This window comes from Anguilla rostrata, chromosome 10, assembly GCF_018555375.3.
Source record: "Anguilla rostrata isolate EN2019 chromosome 10, ASM1855537v3, whole genome shotgun sequence".
Lineage (NCBI taxonomy): Eukaryota > Metazoa > Chordata > Actinopteri > Anguilliformes > Anguillidae > Anguilla > Anguilla rostrata.
In genome coordinates this window covers 28937218-28961603 of record NC_057942.1, presented here as the reverse complement: position 1 = coordinate 28961603, position 24386 = coordinate 28937218, and the positions used below count along the sequence as shown (strand labels likewise).

Below are 24386 nucleotides of genomic sequence, written 5' to 3'. Positions count from 1 at the left end.
TGAACCATGGCAGACGATATGTGAAATGTATTTATCAAGTGATGCACAAATACAGATTTCATAATGAAACAAAGATTTGAATTTACACATACACATAATACATACTATGTGATTTGAAATTCAAAACGAACCATGTTTAAGCCCATAACAATAATCACTGAGCATATTATTATTATTATTATTATTATTTAGTCGTTACACCACCGTTGCTTTTGGGTTTAATTAGATGGTACTCTCATGAATAAGTAAAAAGGCTAAACGCGCGGATTGGTAAAATGCTGAAGCCAAGCTGTGGTGAGACTGGAGCTCCCGGACCCGGAAGTGGGATGTTGAGTCACCGCCTGGTCACCGCTGATGCTGGCTGGGATGAAGCTGAACGGAGAATTGTCGATTCTAGATAATATTTAATCTAATCTAATTTGTCTCTCTGCGTGTACAATATATATTTAAAGGAAATTAGGAATACAGTTGAGTGTAAGTCCATAGAAGGAGTGCGCCGTCAAAAATGATGGAGGAAATGGATAGATTCCAAGTGCCTACAGCTCAGTCTGAGATGCAGCCTTTGGTGAGTGCAATATTTCTGGCTACGTAGCGTGCTTGCTACGCACGACCGATACATTTCTATATCTGTGGGCTATGTGAATGTCTGTGATTAAGGGATTTTTTCTGGTGAAAAAACCCCACATCAATAAATTATTTTTTTTAGGAAAGTCTGTTCGATGCTCAAAGGTAGCTGTGTTGTCCGTATTATAGTATCGACAAAATTATAGTTAGAAATCATGCCAGTGCAGCGTCTCATCAATGTATAAGGGCTGAATAAAAATAAAATAAAATAAACACATTTTATATGAAAACAGTAACTCCCGCAGTCCTTGTACAGGGTGAGTATATTTCATTGCTGGCGACCCGTGTGACCACGACGGGTGTTTTTTTGCGGAGCGAAGCAGTTGATGCTGTCTCCCTTGCACGCGTAGCGGGCTCTCAGACATTGTTTTTCCGTAGATAAAACAAGTAAAAAAACACTGTAACCTCGTAATTTCAAGATGCTTGTAGGATGACAGGTGGGATTTGTTGCAGAAACCGCCAAGGCCTCGGAGATTTATCTTAATTGTCATCACGCTGATCTGAAGCAGACTATACGCGCATAGGCGGTGTCGGTTTCAGATAAGCAATCCGAACGAGGGATGCTGGAGGGCGGAGAGCGGTGCTTGTGCTTAACTGGTGCTGTAGCCAGATTACTTCATAATGCGGAGTCTCCGCAAAGATCAGCTTTCTAGTCTATCCACCCACTCCCTTGCATTTTCCTTGCGACGCGTTGACGTGTGTCTTCTGCGGTTGTGTTTTTAAATTAAACCGCATACATTTGCATTGCTCATACGCTTCAGATATACGCTGTTCAAAATCTGAAACAATGAGACGGGGGAAGTAAATCCATATGTACCCCCAATTTTGTCAGGGCTACCCGGTGGGGATGCTGCGATTCTGCACTAACAAATTCAGCCTTGTTTTATTCCAATATGATCGGACTCCGGCGGAGACTCCTTTGGAACGGCTGAGCCGATGGTCCGTTGGGAGCGCAGGCCTTGATTTGGTGACCGGTCCCCCCTTTGGGGGGGGGGAGTGATGATGATGGAGGTCCTGCCTCTGTCGGCGTCTTCGCTCTGTTTTTCATAATCTGGACGTTCCTTCACTTTTGTTCTTATGTTCTGTTTCTGAAAGTTTTCCCATGCAATGCCACCACAGGATTTTGTTGATGCACATGGTAATGAGAATTCGACCAGTTGCATGGGGTTTTTTCAGGTTTGTTTGATATCAGAAGCAATAACCTACATTTATATTTAAATGCTACAAGTAAAAGACAATGCTGAATCCCACATTTCAGGCTGCACGTTCTAGAACCAATCCAGTTTTTTTGATTTTTGCAGGAACATGTGAAATATGATACACTGCTATATAACAGCTATAACAAAAGTGCCCCCCCACCCCCACCTTTCGTCCTGTTCAGAGAATAATTTTCAGTCCAGCACCTTGTCATTCTGGAAGTGGAAAATACTGGGTAGTCTGCAAGTATCACCAACAAAATAACCTGTCAATGTGTTCCAAATCACAGGGGAAGGTGAACTCAGCGCCTTATAAAGAGAAGCATCGGCTGCTAGTGTGCTCACAGAGGCGAAAGCTCTGACATGTGACATCACTCAGCTTTGATGTCACATGTCATAAAGCTTTGCTTATTTAATTTAATTTTTTTTACCTTCGCCAAGGTGACACGACCTTCAGCCACATGGCCTTCCTAGGCGATTTACTACCATCCCGACGCTTGAGCATTAGCCCGCGCTGTGCGCCGGCCTTAAGTGCAGACTGTCAGGTGTATTGAATCTGACACAGCAGGTGCTGTGGATCTTGTATCCAAAGCATCATCTCTAGCATGGCACACTGATATTACTGTTATTGTTCTGCTGACAGCTCTTGTTCCAATCCGATTTGGTAATCATGCACTCAGTATAGCAGTTTTCTGCTTTCAGATGTAAGATTTGTTTATATATGAGCATATTTTTGTACACATGTCATAACAGTAATCATTGTTTAAATGGGGACTCAGGTACCGTTGAAAACTGGATTTGTTTGTGGTCCCAATTGGCTGGTGAACATAATCACTTAATCTTGTGTGAGCTTGTGAGCGCAGTCCGATACGTGAGCCTGTTTGGATTTTCAGCTGTTCCACCCCAGCAGCCTCTCTGGTTCTTGTAACCTTTTCTGTAGCCTGTGAGTTAATTTGCACATTTGAATTTACATTGTGGAGGGTTAATGGGGGGGAAACAATGTCCGTTTCAACAGCGTGGGTTTGGTAAGCTGCTAACTAAGCAGTCGAGATCAGTGTGTTTGTTTGGGAATAGCTGTGCAGGTCTCAGTTTGTACGTTTAGTTCTCAGGTGGGTGCTGCTGTTTACTTCTGACCCAACTACTTTACCTGAATTATTTCAGTAAACATCCGCCTGTATGAATGGATTTTATTTGACCAGCGTAAGAAGTGGAATGAAGAGTCTGATGAGCATAGAAATCGAAACAGAGTTCGACTCGAGAAGTTTTCCTGCTCAACTGAGGCGGTCAGAAGACGTACAGTACACACTGTACATATTCCGTTTCAGAGCGAGGAAGGAGAGGGAGGGTGGAGCGGCGTTCGCGCTGTCTTTCCACATCACAAGCCTGGCTGGCGAAACCGATTTACGAACGCGGAGAGGACTTTGACATCCCTAACCTTCGCGCATTGTTCCGGAAGCAGCTGCTTTCAACCGAGACGGGGGAAGAAGGGTGGCGGCGTCGCCCGGCTGAGCTCGTCCTGTGAAATCGGGTTAATTTGCCTGGCCGACACCTGTCTCTCAAACGCGCTGGGCGCTAAGGCTCTTTTAGAAGAAAAAAAAAAAAAAAGCCTGTTTCTTAAAATGATTTCAGCTGCGGGCAAAACAGTCTCCTGTTGGGAGCACGGAGTCTGTATCGTTAGCGTTCTGTCTGGCGTTTCTGCCGCTATTGAGAGATCCTGTACGGGGAAATTGAAGGCATCGGTATTTATGTATTCCGTTTAAATGAAAGGCGTTTTTATGTGCAAATCAGGCCGCTTGCGAGAAGCCTGGTATCGGTGGCGTGGCCAAATTGTCAGAGCGGAAGACGCGTTCGCGGTTTCGACCATGCTCACACCGTGAGTCTCGGGGTGTCCGCGAAATTAATTTATGCAAATGTAAAAAAAACGTCTGAGAAATAAACCGTTTGATTGTCATTTCCTTTTCACAAGGCTATATTGTGAGAACGGGCCCTTGTTTTCAATCTGTTCAATTACAGACAGTTTCACAAAGGTTTTGCGGAGCTAGGATTTACAATGCGAGGCAGTGTGTGTGTGTGCGTGTGTGTGTGTGTGTCTGTCTGTGTGTGTGTGTCTGTCTGTCTCTGTGTGTGCCTGTGTGTGTGTGGGAGTTTTTTAGGCAGTGTCTTTTAAATGTTATCTACTGTAATCAGCGAGCTATGAATCTGAATATTTTTTTCATATCAGTCTTGCTGATCTAAGCAGGCTCATTTGCGAAAACTTCACTGGGGGGAGGGGGGGAGGGAGGAGGGTTCATCAACACGATGTGTCTAGTTTTGTCGAGTCGTGAGTTTCTGCGCCGAAATTGATTGCACGGGAAGATGGCGTGCTTCGGAGGTGATTCATGGTTCCCCACGGCCGGCCAGCTGACCGCTGCTTCTGCTCGGGATTGGCCGAGGGCGGAGGGGTCCCGCCCTTCGCTGGGAGGATGGCCCTTTTCAGCCGCGTCAGCGTTCGAGCGCCGTGATTCGTCCCAGGCATTCATAAGGGCACCTCTTCCTCTACACCGTAAACAAGCAGAGAAGAAGAAGAATACTAGTAATGTTAACTATGCACATTGGCTCCCATTTAAGAAGGTTGGCTTTAAACGTAGTGAGTGTTAAGTGAGGATTATGATCCCTGTGATGGGCGGAGCTACATTGTGCTGTCAGTCACCAACTCGCATAAACCATTCAGAGGTTTTTAGGTTTTACGGTTCATAGCAAGACACTATAGTCACTTCAGTAAGGATGACTCAACCCATTCTGTGGTCCATGTATTCTCATTCTCTCATGGCTGTTCACTCTATTCTCCTTGGTAGAGAGACACCAACTGCTGCTTTCAAAGAATAGTGGCCATAGTCCTTTGGACCAGAGATCTAAACCTTTGACGAGTAGGTTTTTTGGAAATTATTTTTTTTTTTCTAAAAAAAAAAAACTACTTCAGTGTTCTGTCTCTTACTTTCAATTACCAGTAGTGATTGTGACATCAACATTGGAATGTTCAGTTAAGAACATTCTAATCACATATTTGTGATCTTACTTACTTAAGGGTTAAACTTTGTACATTTTCTGCGGTTAGCAGACACTCTTATCCACAGCCAGTCACAGAGCTTGCCCTCTTTTTCACGTGCGGTCCGTGCAGCTGAATATTTACGGAGGCGGTTCAGGTTAAGTACCTCGCTCAGGGGCACAGCGGCAGTGTTCCGTCTGGGATTCAAACCTGCGACCTTGGAGTTACAAAGCCCTGATCATTAGCCTTTCCGCTACACTGCCACCCGCTGAGGTTATTAAGTTAAAGTCCAGGGTTACACACATACGGTCCAGCCCACACTGCCACCACCGCATCCCCCCCACCCCCTCACCCCCCTCCACCTTGTGTCCCTGGAACATTTGTTCCGGCACAATCTCTAGATCTGCGAGCGTGTTCATGTGCTTCCACCATATTGTATTTAAGCTGCTTTTACCTGAAATAAGGTGTTTTTGGCTTCTGGCCAGTTTGCTTTGTTTCTGAACCCTGGTGTGCTGCCCAGGTGTCCAGGCCTCGCACCTGCATTACACTGGGGTCCCAGACAACAGGCACCCGAGCTTGAACTCATAACGGTGATAAGGATACGGCTGCTGATCTAGGATCAGGTTTCCCCAGTCCAAATCCCAGCCTGATCTGTACTAGGGGCTAGAGTAAAACTGATTTTGCAGCAAGTCACTACAGCAATGCAGCATTGACTTTTTCATTGCAACGTTGCAGCATTGCAGCATTTCACTGACCGTCCTTGTTCTGAAATGATGCACAGATACAGCACGTTGTCCACACACTTCCAGGAAGTGCGACTTCTCCCTTGCGTCGTTTGGTCGTTCGTTCAGACGAGCAATCACTCAAGCAAATGACCAAATGCGGCCTCTTACACGGAAGAGGAAAGAATACATTAGCGGGCTGAGAGCATTCTGATCACATTGATTAGCCTGTCCTTCGCTAAGTATTGGCTGTTTTCGATCACCATGGCCCTCTTGTGTCTTTCTGACACAGTGTGGTCATAGACGGCTGGTCATTGGAAAGAGTTAAGTCAGGCAAGAGATCAATTAGCAGGTCGTTACACTCCGGCAAATGCGAAGTCAGCCAAAAGGAGGCCTCAAGGCTACCACTGAGAGACAAAGGTTTCCTGAACCTCGTAACCGTCTGTACCTACAATGAGCTGTCAATCGCCGACCTGTTAGAATCCACCGAATCGTTTTAGCCGTCAAGCGGAAACAGTGGGTTCAAATCGGCGAGTCAATCCACGCGGATTCCGGTAACCTTGCCGACCCGCCTTGCACAGAACCGCGTTTCTGAGAAAGCTGCGGTGTTCTGTTGGATTTCCACGCTAATTAGCCCAATAGACATGCAGACAGAGTGTGCGTTTTCGAAATGAGTCTAGACCCAGCTGTTACCAGCCGAGGCTCCTTTGCATTTCCCGTCCCTGTGATCTTCCTTCCACCGACGCTCTGCAGACGCTCTCAGTTTTATGAGGGCGCAATGTGCTGGGCGGTGCCTGGAAGCCGTGCACCCGGGCACCGATGTAGGTTCAGTGAAAGGTTCACCCCCTGAACAGGGGTGTTATTCACTCTTATACCCTCTGGCCAGCCCCTGGAACGCTAGCCATGCTAAAATGTCCCTTGCAGTAAGGGAGGATGCATCAGCGACCCGGCTGCAGACTTTTTGATTTACGGCTACCTGCGGACGGCTGCCGCTTTCCCCCCTTTATTACCCATGGTGCCGTTCTCTTATCCGGCCGTACAAACTGTTCATTGTCCAGTGCTCTGCCTTGGTAACACGGAGGGGAGGGGGGAGGGGGGAGGGGGAGGGGAGAGGGGTGGGGTTCATAACACAATTTTTTTAGCATTGAGGCTAATATGCTAATAACCCCAGCCCTCCATTTCCCGAAAGTGGAGATAAGGAACCCCTGGAGGGAGACATTGATGTCCTCTTTCTTCCTAGATTGATTTGTTTTTTCTTTTTTTTAAAAAAGGTTTATCACTCATTCATCTGAAGGCCTGCCAACGGCTTATCAAACCTGACATATGTACAGCCTCCAGCTGCATTTGTTTAATGCAGATAAGTTGTGTTTGCAGATGTTTACACACATATTTGTGGTGTGTGCGCGTGTGTGTGTGTATGTGTGTGAGAGAGAGAGAGAGAGTTGTAACATCATCAGAACAAAGCGTCTATTTGTTAAAACATTCAGTTCTGTTGTATGTTCTATATAGTTTTGATGGCTAGGTAGGCTAGGTGTTTGGTCTCATGCTCTTGCATGCAGTCGTAATGCTGAATGAGCTGGAGAGAGTGATGCCAGCCTCGCCCTGCCCGTTAGCCCCCAGGGCAGGAGGGCCTGTAGCCTGGCAGCCAATGCTCTGTCCCCCAGAGACATGTACTGAAGTGGCATTCACTGAAGGCCCTGGGGTTTATTTATTCAGCAAAGCCCCCCGGAAGTGCCTGTGACTGGCACGTGCTTCCTCGAGATGGTCTCCCTCCCCCCTTTCTCTCTCTCTCTCTTTCTCGCTCTCTCTCTCTCTCTCTCTTTTTCTCTCTTTCTCTCTCTCTCTCTCTCTCTCTCACCCTCTCTCTCTCCCTCCCCCCTTTCTCTCTCTCCCTCTCTCTCACTCACTCACGCATTATAATTCAGAATAACACAAGTAGTGTATGTATATCTTGTATTACAGAGAACATCCTTCCTATCTCTTTTACACCTTTTTGTTTTACATATTTTTATGAGCTAAAATTATAGGAAGGTGGGTAACTGACTGGTAGAAATATTAGACTATATTACGTCCTTTTTACTAAACATGTTGACTCAAAGCTACAGAGCCGCGAAAACACAACAGTCTCTTAATCACAGGTACAGCAACACAGCCATAGATAGTGTCTTTTTTTTCCTGAGTTGAAACATTGAGGTTCTTGGTTATAAGGAGAATCAGTTGGAGGTGTTCTCCCTTATGTAAGCCTTGCTTTAGGAGAAGGAGGGCACTCGGTCACATGGAGCGCAGAAGAGGAAAAACAAAGAGCCTTCAGAATCAGAGAAACTCCGAGGCCTGATCTCAGCTTGCTGTCATTTCCCCTCCAAATCTGTTGTTGTGAATAGAAGAACAGCGAAAACAATAGCATGCATGTGTGCGTGTGTGTGTGTGTGTGTGTGTGTGTGTGCGTGCGTGTGTATGTGTATGTGAGTGTTTGTGTTTGTGTGTGTTGTGTGTTTGTGTGTGTGTGTGTGTGTGTGTGTGTGTGTGTGTGTTTGCCTGGGATTTACCACTGACGTGAGCCAAAAAAAGCCTCCGTTTCCAGTATAATTCCTTCATTTGCCTATAAGCGGGTGAGTGCATGACTGTGTTATAGAAGGATCTTGGAAGGATCCCAGGCCCTTGAGCAAATCCATTACAAATCCCTTCAGTTTATCTCTGTCTCTCTGCCCGTGCATTAAAAACTGTTTGTGTGAAGAAGTTTGTTAAATTGTCAGCGCAAATTTTATATTTCAGTTTAATTCCACCTGCATTGAGTTCTGCTCCAGGAAATTGAGCAGGCCGGTGGACTTGACTTTATTAATCCTCCGTAAACTATTAAGTACTTCAGTAAGTCTGAGAATGAAGATTCATTCAGTCTAATGAAGATGAAGAGTCTTTGGACTGATCCTGGAACAGTTTGTTTCCTGGTTTCTAGACATCAATGGGGAAGATGAACAGATGGAGGGGTTTAATTGGCTTTTGAAATCTGCTCCAACAGCTGAAAAATGGCATGTTAGAATGCTGTTCTACATGCTTTTATTTAACGATCCATCATTGCTTTTAAAAAAAAAAGAGCATAACACTAGTTAATTAGCTATGATGTGGTAGGTGGTAAAGCACTAGATTATGCCGTTGAGATCCATGGCTCTACCCCAATCCTATATAACAATTTACAATAGACTGCATCACAGACAGCCCCCTGACTCCTCCCCTTAGCTGTTACTGGCCTTCGGCCTGAGGTGTCCATGACATCATCTGCTGACCCACTTGCAGGGGAGGGGTCAGCGGTTACACTTCCTGCATCTTCTGTGTCAAGACTTGGATTTGTGCCCCTGTGCCACAAGTAATGCAGAGCATTGTGGGATATCCCTTTCTTTGCAGACAGCAAGCTGACAGGCTCTGACAAGCTACATATTTAGGTGCGTAAATTACCAATAAATCCTTCCCTTAAGCTTTGAATTTGAGAAATATGGCACGTGTGCATGTGCAAAACCAAGAATAGGTAGGGGCTGGAGTATGATGTAAATCTTGTGCCGACAGACAACTGAATTTGAATTTAGTTCATCTGAATTTGTATTTCAGAATTAGAAATTGTGTGTGAAATTAAGGTTTAAAACATACTGTGGGTTAGGGGATAATGGTTAGGAATTAGGGGCTTAGGGAAGGGTGAAGGGAGTGGATTTGGACCCAGCTCTTCTCAGGTCAGCCCCGCCTGTGTTCTCAATGGAGCGTGGAAAACCCAAAACTCAAATAGGAACTCTGGGAAATGTGTGTGTGTGTGTGTGTATGAGTGTGTGTGAGTCTGTTAGTGTTTGAGTGTGTTTAAGTCTGTGAGTCTGTGAGTGTGTGTAAGTGTGTGCATGTATGAGTGTGTGTGAGTCTGTTAGTGTTTGAGTGTGTTTGAGTGTGTGAGTGTGTGTGAGTGTGTGCGTTTATGTATGTGTGAGTGTGTACGTGTGTTTGTGAGTGTATAAGGGTGTGAGTCTGTGAGTATGTAAATGTGTGAGAGTGTGTGTGTGTCCCAAAAAAATCATTCTGTGCAGTTTGTCAAGCCGTAGGGAGTCGTGTGGGAAGATAAAGGAATAAAAAAGGAGAGCTGAAAGGAATGGGTAGTGAAAGACCACTGAGGTTCTAAAGCAACAATGCGCAGATTAAGCCAGATGGATATGATGCAATAAAGCGATCTCTCTTCTCTATGGACCCAGATAAACTGTTTTGTCTGCATCAGAATAGCAATACTAAAAATGCATCTTCTTTTTCACTGCTGTCGTTTAGGCTAAATTTCGTTTCCCGAAAAGCCTTTGAAAGAGGGCGTTATCTGTATATGAATGTAACTTCGCAAAGAAGTTGCAAACCATTTGAGGGTTTTCACCCAACTGGGAGTTTTTGCCTTATGTACTTGCTATTAGTGGGCTCAGATTTGGTGTTAGCTCTGTTTGCTCTTTTTGCTCTGTCTCTTGCCTTGCTACTCTGTAAAGCGTCTTTGTGACAGTTGTCTGTAAAAAGCGCTATACGAATAAAATTGAATTGAACTGAATTGAAAGAGGAAAGCTAAGGTTTCAGGGGTTAGCCATCGCGCGGATCATTTCAGACTCAAAGAAAGATGCAGGCGAGGGAGAGAAGAGGAGTGCGTACGCGCTGCGTAAATCCTCCTCAGCTCCGTAAATCCGCCATCAGTGCGACCGCAAATGGAAATGTTCATCTGTCAGAATTATGGACAAGATTTCAAGTGATCTGTTATCGCCAAATTTTATAACTCGCTGTTTTAGCGAAGCAGAGTTTCGAAACAATCCATCAGAATAGCAAAATGTCAGTCTTTATTAGCAAATTTATAAACGCACAATCCCTGAGGCACCCAGAGTCACTTAACTGTCCTAATAAATAGTTTGAGTCATTAAGTCATGTAGTCATATTCAACTAAAACGGGGGAAACAAAAAACCTTATGGACTCATATGAACTCTGTCTGTGTTGGTTTAACACTGATCATTTTTGTGTGTTAAGTTATGAAATTGCGGGGTCTCACGCTGGTAAATGGTCATATGCTAACACAGCGAGAATGGTATTTATGGTACATATCTGGAGAGAGTTATGGGCAGGGGGAGGACCCAGGGCTGTAACACTAAGCTCAGGTAGCTCTTCCTCTGCATTGAGGCAGACTTTGACTGGAGAACAAATTCTGATGCAAAAAAATCCCACCATTTTGTGCAGCTGAAAAAATCGATTCAGCTTGAGCGCTCAAAACATAAAAGGGAAATATGATTGCATTATTTTTGTTTCAGAATTGTCATTTGTTAATGCACAGTCGGTGCTTAGCCTCCTAATTGGATATTGCTGCGTATTATACAAAAAATGATCATGAACAAAGAAAGAAGAAAGAATTTGAGCTCACAGGTTTTTCAATTGTTTCTTGGAGACTTGCTAAGAAAGCAAGAGCTCTCTACAATGGCGGCCGCAGCAACTTTTATTTGAGAGAGAGATGTCCATATGTTTTCAAATAGCTTTTTTGACTGTAATTATAGTATTCCAATCAGTAGTTACAATCCCAAACATGAAAGAAGATTCTGCTAGACTTCTTCTGACACTGACAGACCTTGTCCCAAGCATCTGGCTAATTAAAAAAAGAATCAGAAGCAGCTTCAAATCAAAGAACAGTTACGGCTCATAGTTGAATAGTTGTGGCAGTGCACACTGTCCTAATCATCTGTCTTTGGCTGTGGTTAATAGGTAGTCAGAATGACTGGATGTGAATATGAGAATCACAGCTCTGTGCATTTCTGGCCTTCCAGCTGTTGATTCTCACCTAATAGGGATTTGCTGCAAAGCATTGTTACAATGAATAGTGTGAGCACGGAGGCCTGAGCATTACTAATTCATGGCTTGCCTAGAAGGAGAAGGCGAGGAATCTTTTATTCAGCGGACACTGGCAGTCACCTGGGCGTCTTGGGGAAAGATATTTCTTATAGCCGTTATTGCTTTTCCAGTGGATGTCCTCGGAGGGCTGTTTAAAAATGCATACCGCAAGCAAACGGATCTCCTGCGGTCATGTGGATGTGCACGGTGGTGGTATTTCACACAGGCGTGGGCATAAATAGCGTTGATGGGCTTTGTTGTGTCATGGATGTTCAAGGCCTGCGCTGTTGAATTGGTTTACAGCAGGCGGTGCTTCTGCAGTAGCCGTAGTCAAATAGAGAGTAATTGTGGAAGCGAGCCGATGAGGGGGAATCAATGCGGGGCCTCCAGGCCTCCAGGCCTCTCTCCCCTCTGCCACGTGCCAAGGACGGAAGCCTTGGGTACGATGCGCAATCACCAAGGCAACAGGGTCCAGTCGGAGAAGCGTTTGACTGTGGGTCCAAGGTGTTCCCACACGTTTGTTTCACCTGCTGAGTGCTGAAGCACCCGTTTTTATTACCCAGAAAGCACTGTTCCTGTTAGAGTGCCTGTGGTGTGGTCCACAGTGTCTACAGGTATTTGCGGCCTCCTTTCAGTCCGAAGCCAATTAAGGCTTCGAGAACAAGGCGTGTGGACTTCAGCCAATCAGCATCTTCAATGAAATACTGTTGCTGAAACACACTGAAGATCTGGGCGCAGACTGGGTGGAGAGAAAAAACTCGGGGGTTGGGGGTGGGGGGGTGGAGGGGGGTGGGTGTGAGGTTTGAAGGAAAAAGGCACAGTGCAGCATGAGTGTGAGGGGGCTTTTTTAAAAAAGCCCAAAAGGTTTGAGAACCACAGAGTTCTTTGTATTTTATTTTTAAACTTTTGGCGCATTAGACTATATGTATTTTGATATACATTGAAATAAATTTTTCATGATAAATGATTTAAGACATTTACGACCAGCATGCGTTTCATATGTCCGTCTGTCTGTCCAGGACCCAGCGGCATCCTCCACCTCAGAAGGAGACTCCGATGCCAGGGAGGGGGACTCCGTGACCCTCAACTACAAACCTTCCCCCCTACAGATGAAAATCGGTGAGTCCTTCCACATGTCTTGGAAGCCCCGCCCCTTCCCTCTCTCTGTGTTCCTCCCTTCCTGTTGGCTTGTCTGTCTGTCTGTCCAGCTTTCTGTCCGTCTGTCTGTCTGTCCTCGTTTCTGGCCTGTGGAATTCTCAAGGGCAACTTTTATCAGCATACATTTTACTCATTCCTATAATACGTTTTCATGCTGGTTTTTTTACCTCCAGGTACTTCACACAAGTAAAGAAAATGCAATATGTACATGCAAAATATTGGTGCTTTATTGTGTAAGCATTCAAATGAAGACATAATCAACAGCACAGGCGGCTGTTTGTGCATTTTATGTTTGTAGGAGGAATCGCGTTGTGAAAACGTGGGCCTGTTTGCCTGGGGTCATAGTGAAAGCAGAAGCATTTACAGCGCTGCTCACTCCTGCTCTCTTAAGCAGAGCAGAGCCTGCGGACTTTAGTTTCATCCAAACATCAGCGACAGAATCAAACCCGAGAAAGCAGCTGACTTACCTGCGTAGTCGGCTGCATCGATCGATCGATCAATTAAACGCGGAGCGAGAGGAAAAGCTGGTGAACCTGGCGCACCCGCGGGGCGAGAACGAACAGCTCCAGACTGCAGAACAGCCAGTTCTCCTCACGGCACCCTTTGTGTTACGCCACCGTGAAAAAGCTCCGCGATAGAAATTCTGCGGCTGAGAAAATGTGGAGGGGGGGGTGGAGGGGGTGGAAATTTTTCCCACAGGTCCATGATTACATCGCTCACAGGGCTTCGATGCTCTGGCTGAGGACCTGGGGTCGGGGGGGGTCCACTGTTTGAGGAGCTGCCGTCCAATCAGCATCACTTCCTTCACAGAGCAGTGTCCCTTCTGTTTCAGCACCATGGACAGGGCTTGGGTTTGCATCATACTGACATACTGACTGATCTCGAATTGGCCAGGAAAGTGACAGTGACGTCATGCAATCCACTTCAGTCAGCAGTGACAGTTGTAAGCCTTTTAAGTCAATTGAAATTAGTAAGTAAACTTAGTTTAATAAATACAAATGGTCTCCTCAGTCATCCTCCAATAGAGCTTGTACTGAGGAATTTAAATCTGTCTTTCTGTATTGAGAAATTGTATAACCACCGGCTTATGTATTTACATTTTAATACATTTGCTTTTAGTTATAATGATTTTCTGTTTGAGCTCGCATTGCGATTTGGTAGATTGGAGTATGACTCTTTTGTTTACAATCAATTTCACACTGTGTGCTTGTATTTATACTGATTTATTGTTTTGGGATGTACTGTCACGTGATTATTGCTTTTCGTATCATGCCATGTATTATTTATGATTTACTGTCTTGCCAAACCTGCTGCTATCTTGGGTCAGGTCTGTCTGGTAAACAAGACAACCTACATAAATAAACAACAGAAATTAATTTGAAGGAGCCAGGGCTTGTTCACGTAAATAAAAGAATTACCTGCCTTTATTGGTTAGCTGCCTTTATCTGAACATGTCCTCTGATGTTTGCAAGATTTGCCTATTTAAATAGGAACTTTAGTAGCTGATTTCTTAGCTTCCCCTGATGATGTTTTAGCAAGGTTATCTTTTGTTTTCATTTAAAACTGACATCTGATATTCGTTATAACAAACATGTTATCCATCCTCTTACTCTTTTAAGGATGTAAAGGATTTCATTGGATGGTTGTTCATAAAACACGCAAGAAAAAAACACATAAGAAAGTAGCTGAGGTGGTTGTATGCTGGTGCATGATCCTTTCTAAAACAGCTAAGCTGAAATGGCTTCTGGGCCTTCGGCAGTTTAAAAGTTGAAATGTTCTTGGCTCCTCCTTGTGTACCTGAATGGCAGATGCCACCCACAGACGGGGCCTGTGTATTGTGAGCAGACAGTTCCAGAGGCACCATGTTCCCAGTGTCTGAGTCCCTGATGATGATTAATGGGATATTGGCTCCGCGCGGCTTCTGCAGCACCGCCGGGAGCCGTCCAATTCCGTCGCAGCCCTGGTGGTGGCCCCGCCCGGGGCAGGGCTGACCCGGCCAATCGGTGGTCGGGGATCCGTGAAGAACGCTGAATGCTGCGACGGTTCAGGTCGTTATGTCTCAGTGACATTGCTCGCAGGGGACTGAGGACAGCTATCGAGAGCCTGTGTCAGGATCAGCTGTGTATGGCCCACACACAATACTGCGTGCGCTAATACAATAATCCTGTGAACTCCAACTGTAGTGACTGTACGCAAGCATATTATTGTATTACATTACAGGCATTTAGCAGACATTTATCCAGAGCAACTTACAGAACTTTAACATAACATTTACATTGCATCCATTTGTACAGCTGGATGTATACTGAAGCAGCGCAGGTTAAGTACCTTGCTCAAGGGTACAACGGCAGCGTCCTACTCAGGAATCGAACCTATGATCCTTCGGTTGCAAGCCCAGTTCCTTACCCACTATGCTACACTGCCGCCTATGACTGTGTATGACTGTGCACATAAAAGTAACATCATAGTTTCAAATGGAGAGTGCTGATTAGACCTGGTTATCTGGTGGAGATTGATTTCTTGTTAAATGGGAGAGTGTAGATTCCCTTCCCTATCCCCCAAGTCATTTGTCTTCTTGAAATTAAAACACCTCTAATGAAAAGGCTGGTTTGGTACGTGCTTGTTCAGTCTGTTTCGAGTCTTCAGTAGCTGTGTTTTGGGTGCGTTTGTCTTCTGTTTATATGCTCTTATCTCAACAAATTTATGTACTGAACACTAAAAACACTAAACAGCGACTGCAACAACATCCACTACTACTACTACCATTACCACTGCTACTACAACTACAACTACTACTGCTACTACTGCTACTACTGCTACTACTGCTACTGCTACTACTACTACTAGTCCTGCTACTCCTGCTACCACTCCTGCTACTACTAATAGTAATAATCAGTCAAGCAGTGTCGTCAGCATGTTATAAGGTAGACTATGTCTCTGTATTAATAATGTCGCAATTGGTCATCATTCGTTGGCTCAGATATGGTGATAGCGCCTCTGGGAATTGGGAATTAAATATTCTTAACGGATTTCAGAAGAGGTAAGCATTAAAATAATAATATTAAAATAAAACATTGAGAAAAACATGAGTATGCAAGACGTTTTTAACAGAGTAAAAATGCTGATGCTGCAGAAAGTGGATTGCGTTTGGCGACAACATGAATAAGGTGATGCCTCACTTGATCCTCTGGTTTTTTCGTTTGTTCGTCTTGGATAGCCTGGTGCATAGAACTTTGGGCTTCTCTCCCATGGTGTAGTGATGTGGGAGGAGACATGGGTGGCTTGGGCGGCGTTTAAAACCCTGTTCTGTTTCCCTATTGGTAGAGAAACAGAGAGAGCTGGCCAGGAAGGGGTCCCTAAAGAATGGCAGTGTTGGCAGTCCAGTCAACCAGCAGCCCAAGAAGAACAATGTAATGTCCAGGACACGGTGAGTCTCGGGCCAGTGCAATATTAGATCTAAATAAAAATGCCCATATTCAGTATTTATTATCCTTAATATTTTGGCAGTTATCTGTGAACCATGGCAGTTTGTACGTAGTTTATGCACGATCACTGTATGTCTACTCTTTCCTTTTTTCTATTAAAATATTTATCACAAAAAACAGTAATGATGGTAAGGATCCGACCAGTGGATATTCATTATTAATGAAAGCATAACTTTACTTGTCAGAGTTACTCGTCTGTCGGAGTTATTTTCAGAGAGCTGAAAATGTTAGCTGTCACTGTTGAGCAGAGGAATTTGAACTGGCGGAAATCTGGAAAAAAAAACAAATCTATGTGTCTAGAGAAAAGTTATGTGGAATGTTATCATAGTTAGCTATAGTGTTCCTTCTCTACACTCCCTACCTCAATTATCACATTTTTCTTTCTTTCATACCCCGTCCTGTCTTTGTTCATCGTTGCTGTACTCTTGTCTCCACAGGTTTTGTCCTGTAAGGTACTCTCTTAGCCCAAGCCGGATGAGAAGCTTTTGGTGCACTGACACTGATAGTAGAGGCTTGGAACATCTACTTTGACCACGCACCACATGCACACACACACACTGCACACACTCGCACTGGACACTGATAGGTAGGAGCGCTTTTAAAACATCCACACACACACACACACACACACACACACACACACACACACTCACTTGCACTGGACACCGATAGGTAGGACAGCTTTTTTACAGCATGTACACACACAAACGCACACACACACACACACACACACTCACCCTGGAGACCGATAGTTAGGAGAGATCTTTTAGAGCATTCACACACACACGTACACGCACACACACCTCGCCTCCATCCATCAAAGTCACAAGCTCCATGGCCTTATCGGAACACTCCGGAAAACTTGAGACTGAAGTCTGAAAACATAGATTAATACAATTTAAATATCAATGTAATAGTCAGTGAGGCACTTGCTAGATAAATCACTCCTTCCGAGTGCAGTGACATGGTCCATGGTCCTGAATCAGATGACCTTGACAGTGCTGACGCCAAATAATTAGCCATGCCGTCACACGGAACGGGAGGGCGTTCGTTCCGGGCTTGAGGTTCTGGTCCAAAGTTACGGTCCTGAGTGGGGGGGGGAAAGCAATCAGACCCCCTCGCTGACTTTTCCTCAGGTCACTACCTAATAAAAAAAAAAAAATGCTCCACTGGCTAATTGCTATCCACAAGCAAATTGCTACCCTGGCTCCCCTGGCTCTGTCCCCTGAACAGGCCTAACCACTGATCAGGAAATTAGCAATTCATCACACCTGTAATTACATCTCAGCTGTAGCACAGGGGGACTGTTTTTTAATCACATAACGGGTCAGGCAGGACTGGCATCTGAAGCTAACAGGAATGTCCCTTTGGGGAGCGGGTTTGTAAATTGGACTTTTTTTTTTTATTTGCTCCTAGCACTGTGACTGATCTTAAAGAGAAGGAGAACTTTCTTTGTTGATGAGGTGAAAGATTAGAAAAACAAGAAAACCAAACCAAGGAGTAAATGACTTCATTAGATACGGTTGTAGTTTCAGCTGAAGTGCCTTCAAAGTTAAGTAGAAGTCAATCTCTCATACAGTTGTCTTAGGGGGTTTCGCTGAGATTTAAACTAGTGAGAAACATCACTTTTTTTACCCATTTTATAAGGTATTTCTCATGGTTGCATGATGCTGATTATGCATGATCTTATATGGACAGTGAGTGATAATCTGAGATGCAATATTTACGTGCTATAATAATAATAATATTAAGTGTCATTGTCAAATCATAATAATATATTTATGTAGCACCATTCAGAATTTCAACTTACTGTGTAGCATCTAAACCGTCCCCTGGTGCATTTCCTGTCTGTACTGAGCTCCATGTGTAACAGACTTCACTGTCCCGTCCTACAGGGAAGGGCATAATAGTCGTCCCCATTACTGGGCTAGAAGCACTCTGTCTGACTGCTCCAGAGGTTTTCAATGCCATCACATGCGGTCCAGTCAGACTAGTTTAAGGAAAGGGAAGTGCTTTTTCTACCGGCATCAAATGAGCGGACTGGTGAGAAGACCAAATCAGTTGCCCGAAGAGCACTTCCCCGCCCCCTCCCATGGACAGATGGACAGGGGACAGGACTGCAAACCGCGTGTCACAGCCTGGGCCGCGATTCGATTGGACAGAACCTGGATGGGTTAGGCACAGGCAAGGGAGCTGCAGCCAATTAGAGAGGTGCGGTTGCCGGGCCTGTCCTCCGGGGGCAAGATTAAAGGCGGGATTAGGAGAGGCCGCTCGGTGTCATCTCTACTCCACACATCAGACTGTAACAGATGTGTCACCCTAAGCTGTATATATCTCTCCCTCTCCCTCTCCCTCTGTCTAACCCTCTCTCTCTCTCTAACCCTCTCTCTCTCCCTCTCCCTCTCCCTCTCTCTAACCCTCTCTCTCTCCCTCTCCCTCTCTCTCTCTTTAACCCTTTCTCTCTCCATCGTTACACAACATATTATTTGTCCATACTGCAACACACAGAAACCCACAACTACACACACACACACACACACACAAATTCAAATGCAAATAAGTGAGCACGGCAACCAACGCACACGTCTACAAGTGTCAAAACACAAGCTCATATAAAGAGAAAAACGTCCACACAAACATGGACACACCCATTCGCAACACATAGAGGCATGTATGCACATATCCACACATTCCTATTAATCCCACATTTGATGTGACTCTTGTATCTATGCTGACTTACAATCAACTGACTTACAATTACATGAAGGAAAAGGTAGAAAAGCACCTCATCTCTGAATGTTCACATTCACTCGCTGTCATCCCCTGTATAAACGCAGCACTGTGTAAATTCCTACTGTAATAGCTTAGCGTACCCATAATGCGTCTGAGCGTTGTAATTAGGCTAGAATAATCCTTTACTGACTTCTTTACCTGCTGTGATCGCCACGTGCAATGCCTCAGCCTGCCACTGTGTGATGCTGTGGTTCGGTGATGAGACCCAGGCGCCCGACTGACCCTCTCCTTGCCTTTCAGTGACGATGACTTCGACATGTCCAGATATTCCTCGTCAGGATACTCCTCGGCCGAGGTGAGATGTCTGAGGGACCAGGTACCTATGCACCCCCCGGCTTACACACCTTACTTTCTGAACGTCTCACAGCGAACCGCGTTCATTAACGCCATTCACCTTCAAAACGTCTCGCCTGTGACCTCACACAGCGACCATTGCGATTAATATTATTCACCTTCAAAACGTCTCACCTATGACCTCACACAGCGACCATTGCGATTAATATTATTCACCTTCAAAACGTCTCGCCTATGACCTCACACAACGACCATTGCGATTAGCATTATTTACCTTTAATAAGTCACACCTGTGAGCTCCTACATCGTATCACCGCAATCAACATTACCATTACTTACCTTAAAGTCACAACTCATGCAGTATACCACTGCCATAAATGTTGACGTTACTTACCTGTAACTTCAGGTAAGTGATGTTACATAGTCTTACACGAAGTGTAAGCTTACCGTTAACGCTAACAGTGTTTACCTTTGACACATTGTATGTAGAGCCTCATACGCATACGTGTTCGCACCATTAATGCTAACGTCGCTTACCTTCAAAGTCGTGCCTGTAACCTCGTACATGGTGCCGTTGCCATAAGCACTCAACGTGAATTACCTGCTACGCCTTTGCGTTTGCATCAGCGACCCCGCGTGCGATTTACTGCCGCCGTTATCAGCAACACGGCTTGAACTCCGAGGACATGCCAGATAATGACCTCGTATATAATGTAATTCCTGCTTTATAACCACATATGCCGCCACAGTTAACCTATAACACGTCTGCGTTCATTACCTTTTATGTTAATGCGACTTTAATTGTCATCTACGTTAGCGTACGCCACAGTTTACTGCCACCGTTAATTAGCACTAACGATAGTTGCCACATCACTTCAGCGTATCACGTGCTCTGCCACACATACCACGCAGTATAACACTGCTTTAATGTTCATGTCACTTACCACATCATAAAGATGGCCTTACTCATCGCAGCCATTTGTCTTGACATTACCTTCAGCACGCGAGACCCATAACGATGTGCAAAATGTTGGCAAGATGAACACGGACAGTGCCCCTTTTTGGTTTTGTAAAACAATTTTGTTCTTCATTTCACTGTCCGTTCATCTTGCACGTTCTGCAATAATGCTTTATAAGGAAAAATCTATTCGCTTTTTATTTTTACGCATTTTGTTTTATATGAGCACAAATGTGAAAGCACTAATTTGGATATTGATTATGCAATGTTGAATTTCCTCCATAAGATCATGTTATCATGTGGATTAATGATGTGTGCTGTGGTATGACAGCGTTAATGAGACTGACTATGAGGCGGCTGGGGGTATCGGTACCATGGTAACGCCTTGGCTCTCTCCTTCTCCCTCTCCCTCTCTCTGTCTCTCTCTCTCCTTCCCTCCCTGTCTCTCTCTCCTTCCCTATCCCTCTCTATCTCTCTAACTCTCCCTCTATATCTCTTTATCTACTTTCTTTTTTCTCCCCCCCTCTATATCTCTCTCTATACTTTTACCCTTTCTCTCTCTCTCCCTCCCTCTCTCTTTCTCTCCCTGTCCCTCTCTATCTCTCTTCCTACCTCTCTTCCTCTCCCTCTCATTCTCCCTCTATGTGTGTCTGTCTCTGTCTCTCTCTCTCTCTCTCTCTCTCTCTCTCCCCCTCTATCTCCCCCTCTATCTCTTTCCCTCTCGCCCCTGCAGCAGATCAACCAGGACCTGAACATACAGCTGCTGAAGGACGGGTACCGGCTGGACGAGATCCCGGACGACGAAGACCTCGACCTCATCCCCCCAAAATCCGTCAACCCCACCTGCATGTGCTGCCAGGCCACCTCCTCCACCGCCTGCCAAATCCAGTAGCCCCTTCCCTCGTCCCACCCCCCTCGCCTACCCTCGCCCCACCCCCGCAACCCCTCCCCGCCTGTCTGCAGTGAGTCCCCCTCGCCAGCAGGGCGGCGAAACAGCTCGACGAAAATTGTAATATTACGATGGTGATGAAGATGACGAGGCAGGCAAAAATAGAAAGTTAAATGCCAATATTTAAAAAGGGGAAAAAAAGTAAAAATACAAAAAAAAGAGAAGTAAACAGCCATTGCTTCCTCCTATGGTAGGACATGCGTGTGCCCCCTCTGTGTTTCAGAGCGAGGAGGAGCCAAACCAAGGGTAGCCTAGGCAACGCCCTCACCCCCCCCCCCCACCCCTTGCCAACAGTGTGATATCGCTGGTGAAAAATAAAGAACTACACGTTCAATCTAGTTAAAGCTAGAAAAAAAAACATAAACAGAAAATACAAATGATACATTTTATGGAGTGAATGCTGACATGATGACAGCCCACTGAGTAGACTTTTCTTCTTGTTTTTGTCCCCCCCCTCTCCACCCCTTGTCATTTTAAATTTCAGTGTGATTGTGTATGTGCTTAATGTAAAGAACAGACATGCTGAGATTAGGAAGGCATCTCACTGGGGCAGGTACAAGAGAGGTACCATTAAACTGATGACCGATCTCCCCTCGGTACTGACTGGCGGTATCCCGGGGATTGTGGGAAATTTGCTGGGTACTCTCGCTGTATAGCATTCTGAAAGGCAAGTGGGTTTTGTTTCCTTCCTTTCTATTTAATGTTTGCCCTTGATGGGTCCTTCAAAGACAAATAGACTGTAATGGGGGTGAAGTATGTAGAATTAATTGAGCACTTTTGAATGCTTTGTCTAAATTTCCAGGCTAGCACACCGAATGGATACACGCACATGCGCACGCACGCATGCACACACACACACACACACACACACACACACACACGGGAATCCCAGTGTTCTCCAATTCTTACTTAAAATGGAGCAATGTATATATCAGAATTAATTTTATTTATTTTATGATTTTTTTTGTTGTTCATAGAGTTTTATTTTTTATGTTGACTCCCATTTTGAAAAAAAGGTGGTTGCAGGTGTGACGACTATACCGGCTTTTTTGAGTCACTGTGAGAGGCCAGGAACTGAGGTTTGCTCCTAGGGATCAAAAAAATAATAATAAGTATGTGCTTCTGTGACTTTTGGAAGAAAAAAGTAAACAACTTGCGTACAACATTGCATGCTATGTTGTAGCCCAAATCAAGAACCAGCTGCTATTAGCAAATAACAAATATAAAAACCCTTGCTTTTTTGGTCATGTTTTTGCACTCATCTGACTGTTGATACATATTTACATTGCACACGGTGCATTGAACAGTGAAGATAGAAAGATAGATGTTGTTTTGTGAGCGTTGGGCTACGGGATGTTCTAGGACACTGGAAAAACTGGAGAGTAGTGTACTCAACTTGTTTACAGGGGTGCAATGGGTTACTTCATCCCCAGCTGTTGTGTAGCACCCACATTACTAATGATAGGAGCCTGAGCATTGAGTAGCCAGACAGTTGCCCACTGTTACTCACTGTTTCAGTGCTTATAGTTCACCTTACTGTAAATGGCTTACACACACACATACACCAGGACGCACACAAACGCACACTCGCGCACAGCCTCCAATGGTAAGGAAGAAATAGGAATTGCCATTATCAAAAATAAAATTTCAAATTGAGATTTTGAAATGTATGATTACTGTATATGTGAAGCGGTCATTTCCTGCCTCTGTCTTGTTTATTTTTTTCTGTTATTCAAATGTTTAAATATCGAGCTGACACGTTGACAGGTTTGTCTGAGTTTCAAACAAATGTTTCAGTTTCGGTTTGTTCCTCTTCAAGATGAGGATTCGTGCACTCTGATACTGTACATCGTCTTTGAGAAAAGAATGAGAGGTTTAGGTTTCCCCTCCAGGTTTGTCCCGTTTGCCCCTCTACACTGTTAACCAAGCAAATGAAACTCCCTCGTCAAACACGGATTTGTTACATGGGCAGTTTTGGTGAGAGTTAACGGTCTTGTTCATTTTTGTTATATCTCTTCAACACAAAACATAGTTACTATGTATCAGTTCCCAGCTGTGCTTTGTATTTATAATTTTGATTAATGTACATATGTATTTTATATATTTTTTTTTAATATTGGATATGATACTGAATTAGACTGGAGGAAAAAAAAAAACATCCTTAAATTCCTGAGTTTGTTCCTTCTTCGTGATCAAGCGACATGAAATAAAATAGAGAAATCAAATGGATCACCTTGCCTAGTGGCCCTGATCCTGAAGCGGGTCTTGGAGACTGACATAATATTGGTCTCACCTTGCTGGTTTGCCATAGAGCAATGTGTCAAACACAACCTGACAAAAATTCAGACGAGAGAAACTCCTAATGGGAAAGTGCGCCTTCGCAAACCCGGTGATGAGTGGAGCTGAGTGTGCTGTCGATCACTGGTGGAAGCCAATCAAAAGGCCGCTTTCAATATCTAAGCAATTTGATTGGTTTTAGACCACAGATATTGACATCACTACCCCAGAATTAAATGAGAACGAACAAGAGCCAACATGCCTCTTTATAACATTTTCAGCCTGACATGTCTATTCATATGCAGTACTGGTATTTTGCCTCTTTTGATATGTTGGTTTGTTGTCTTTAATTTTAAACTGTTAAATGTACAAGCACATGCCAGTCCATCTAATTAATAGGGATGTTGTCTGGGTTTTTTTTTTCTTCTTTGGTTTGTTTTAAAATGCAATTAATACCCTCCCTTGGCACCTCACCTCAACATGATAAACTTTCACTGATTTCTTTTTCACTCATAATGCACTTGCTCACAGCTTTGAATAAGTTTGCGGTTAGAGTATGCCTTAAGTGATGAGTTTTATAGAACTTATATTTATTGCCAGTGGTATGTGTTAATTTATTTGAAAGTTACATTGAAAAAAGTATGCATTTTTTTAAAACATAGAAACACACCAATTTTTTATTATGATTACTATTACAATAATTATGAAGATGTAAACATTTCCATACCAGTATTTAACAATGTTATTGTTCTGTGTAGTGTAACATATCAATAAAAACAAGACAAGTGGAAATGTCAGAGCTTGTTCATCTCATTTTGTACATGAGCACCACACTTTGGGAGAGCAGTATTGTGGTCTTAAACTGGAAGAACAATTGCCCAAATTCAGTCGACATCTGTTCTTATCTGTGGCTTTGATTTAATCTGTATTTGTCCCTAATTTATACTTACAGCTAAATGCGAGATGTTCCATTTTCCTATTTACAAACACATTTTGACAAGTTCATTTTCGTGATTACTGATCTTACTAAAAATGT

The 24386-nt window shown here is 44.2% G+C and overlaps 1 protein-coding gene across 1 annotated transcript; it reads left to right on the top strand.

Annotated features, from left to right (window-relative positions):
* Positions 1–302: 302 nt before the first annotated feature.
* Positions 303–24147, top strand: LOC135233727 (protein FAM219A-like). Its single transcript, XM_064297527.1, has 6 exons — positions 303–565; positions 12456–12555; positions 15919–16021; positions 16737–16751; positions 19113–19167; positions 20858–24147. The coding sequence occupies exons 1-6, from the start codon at positions 506–508 to the stop codon at positions 21014–21016; spliced, it is 492 nt and encodes a 163-aa protein (XP_064153597.1). The 5' UTR covers positions 303–505; the 3' UTR covers positions 21017–24147.
* Positions 24148–24386: the final 239 nt, after the last annotated feature.

Excerpts from the sequence above, each read along its gene's own strand:
- LOC135233727 (XM_064297527.1), top strand. The coding sequence starts at position 506 with ATGATGGAGGAAATGGATAGATTCCAAGTGCCTACAGCTCAGTCTGAG. Across the intron at positions 566-12,455 it reads AGTCTGAGATGCAGCCTTTG|GACCCAGCGGCATCCTCCAC; the intron begins GTGAGTGCAATA and ends CTGTCTGTCCAG. Across the intron at positions 19,168-20,857 it reads CAGGATACTCCTCGGCCGAG|CAGATCAACCAGGACCTGAA; the intron begins GTGAGATGTCTG and ends TCGCCCCTGCAG.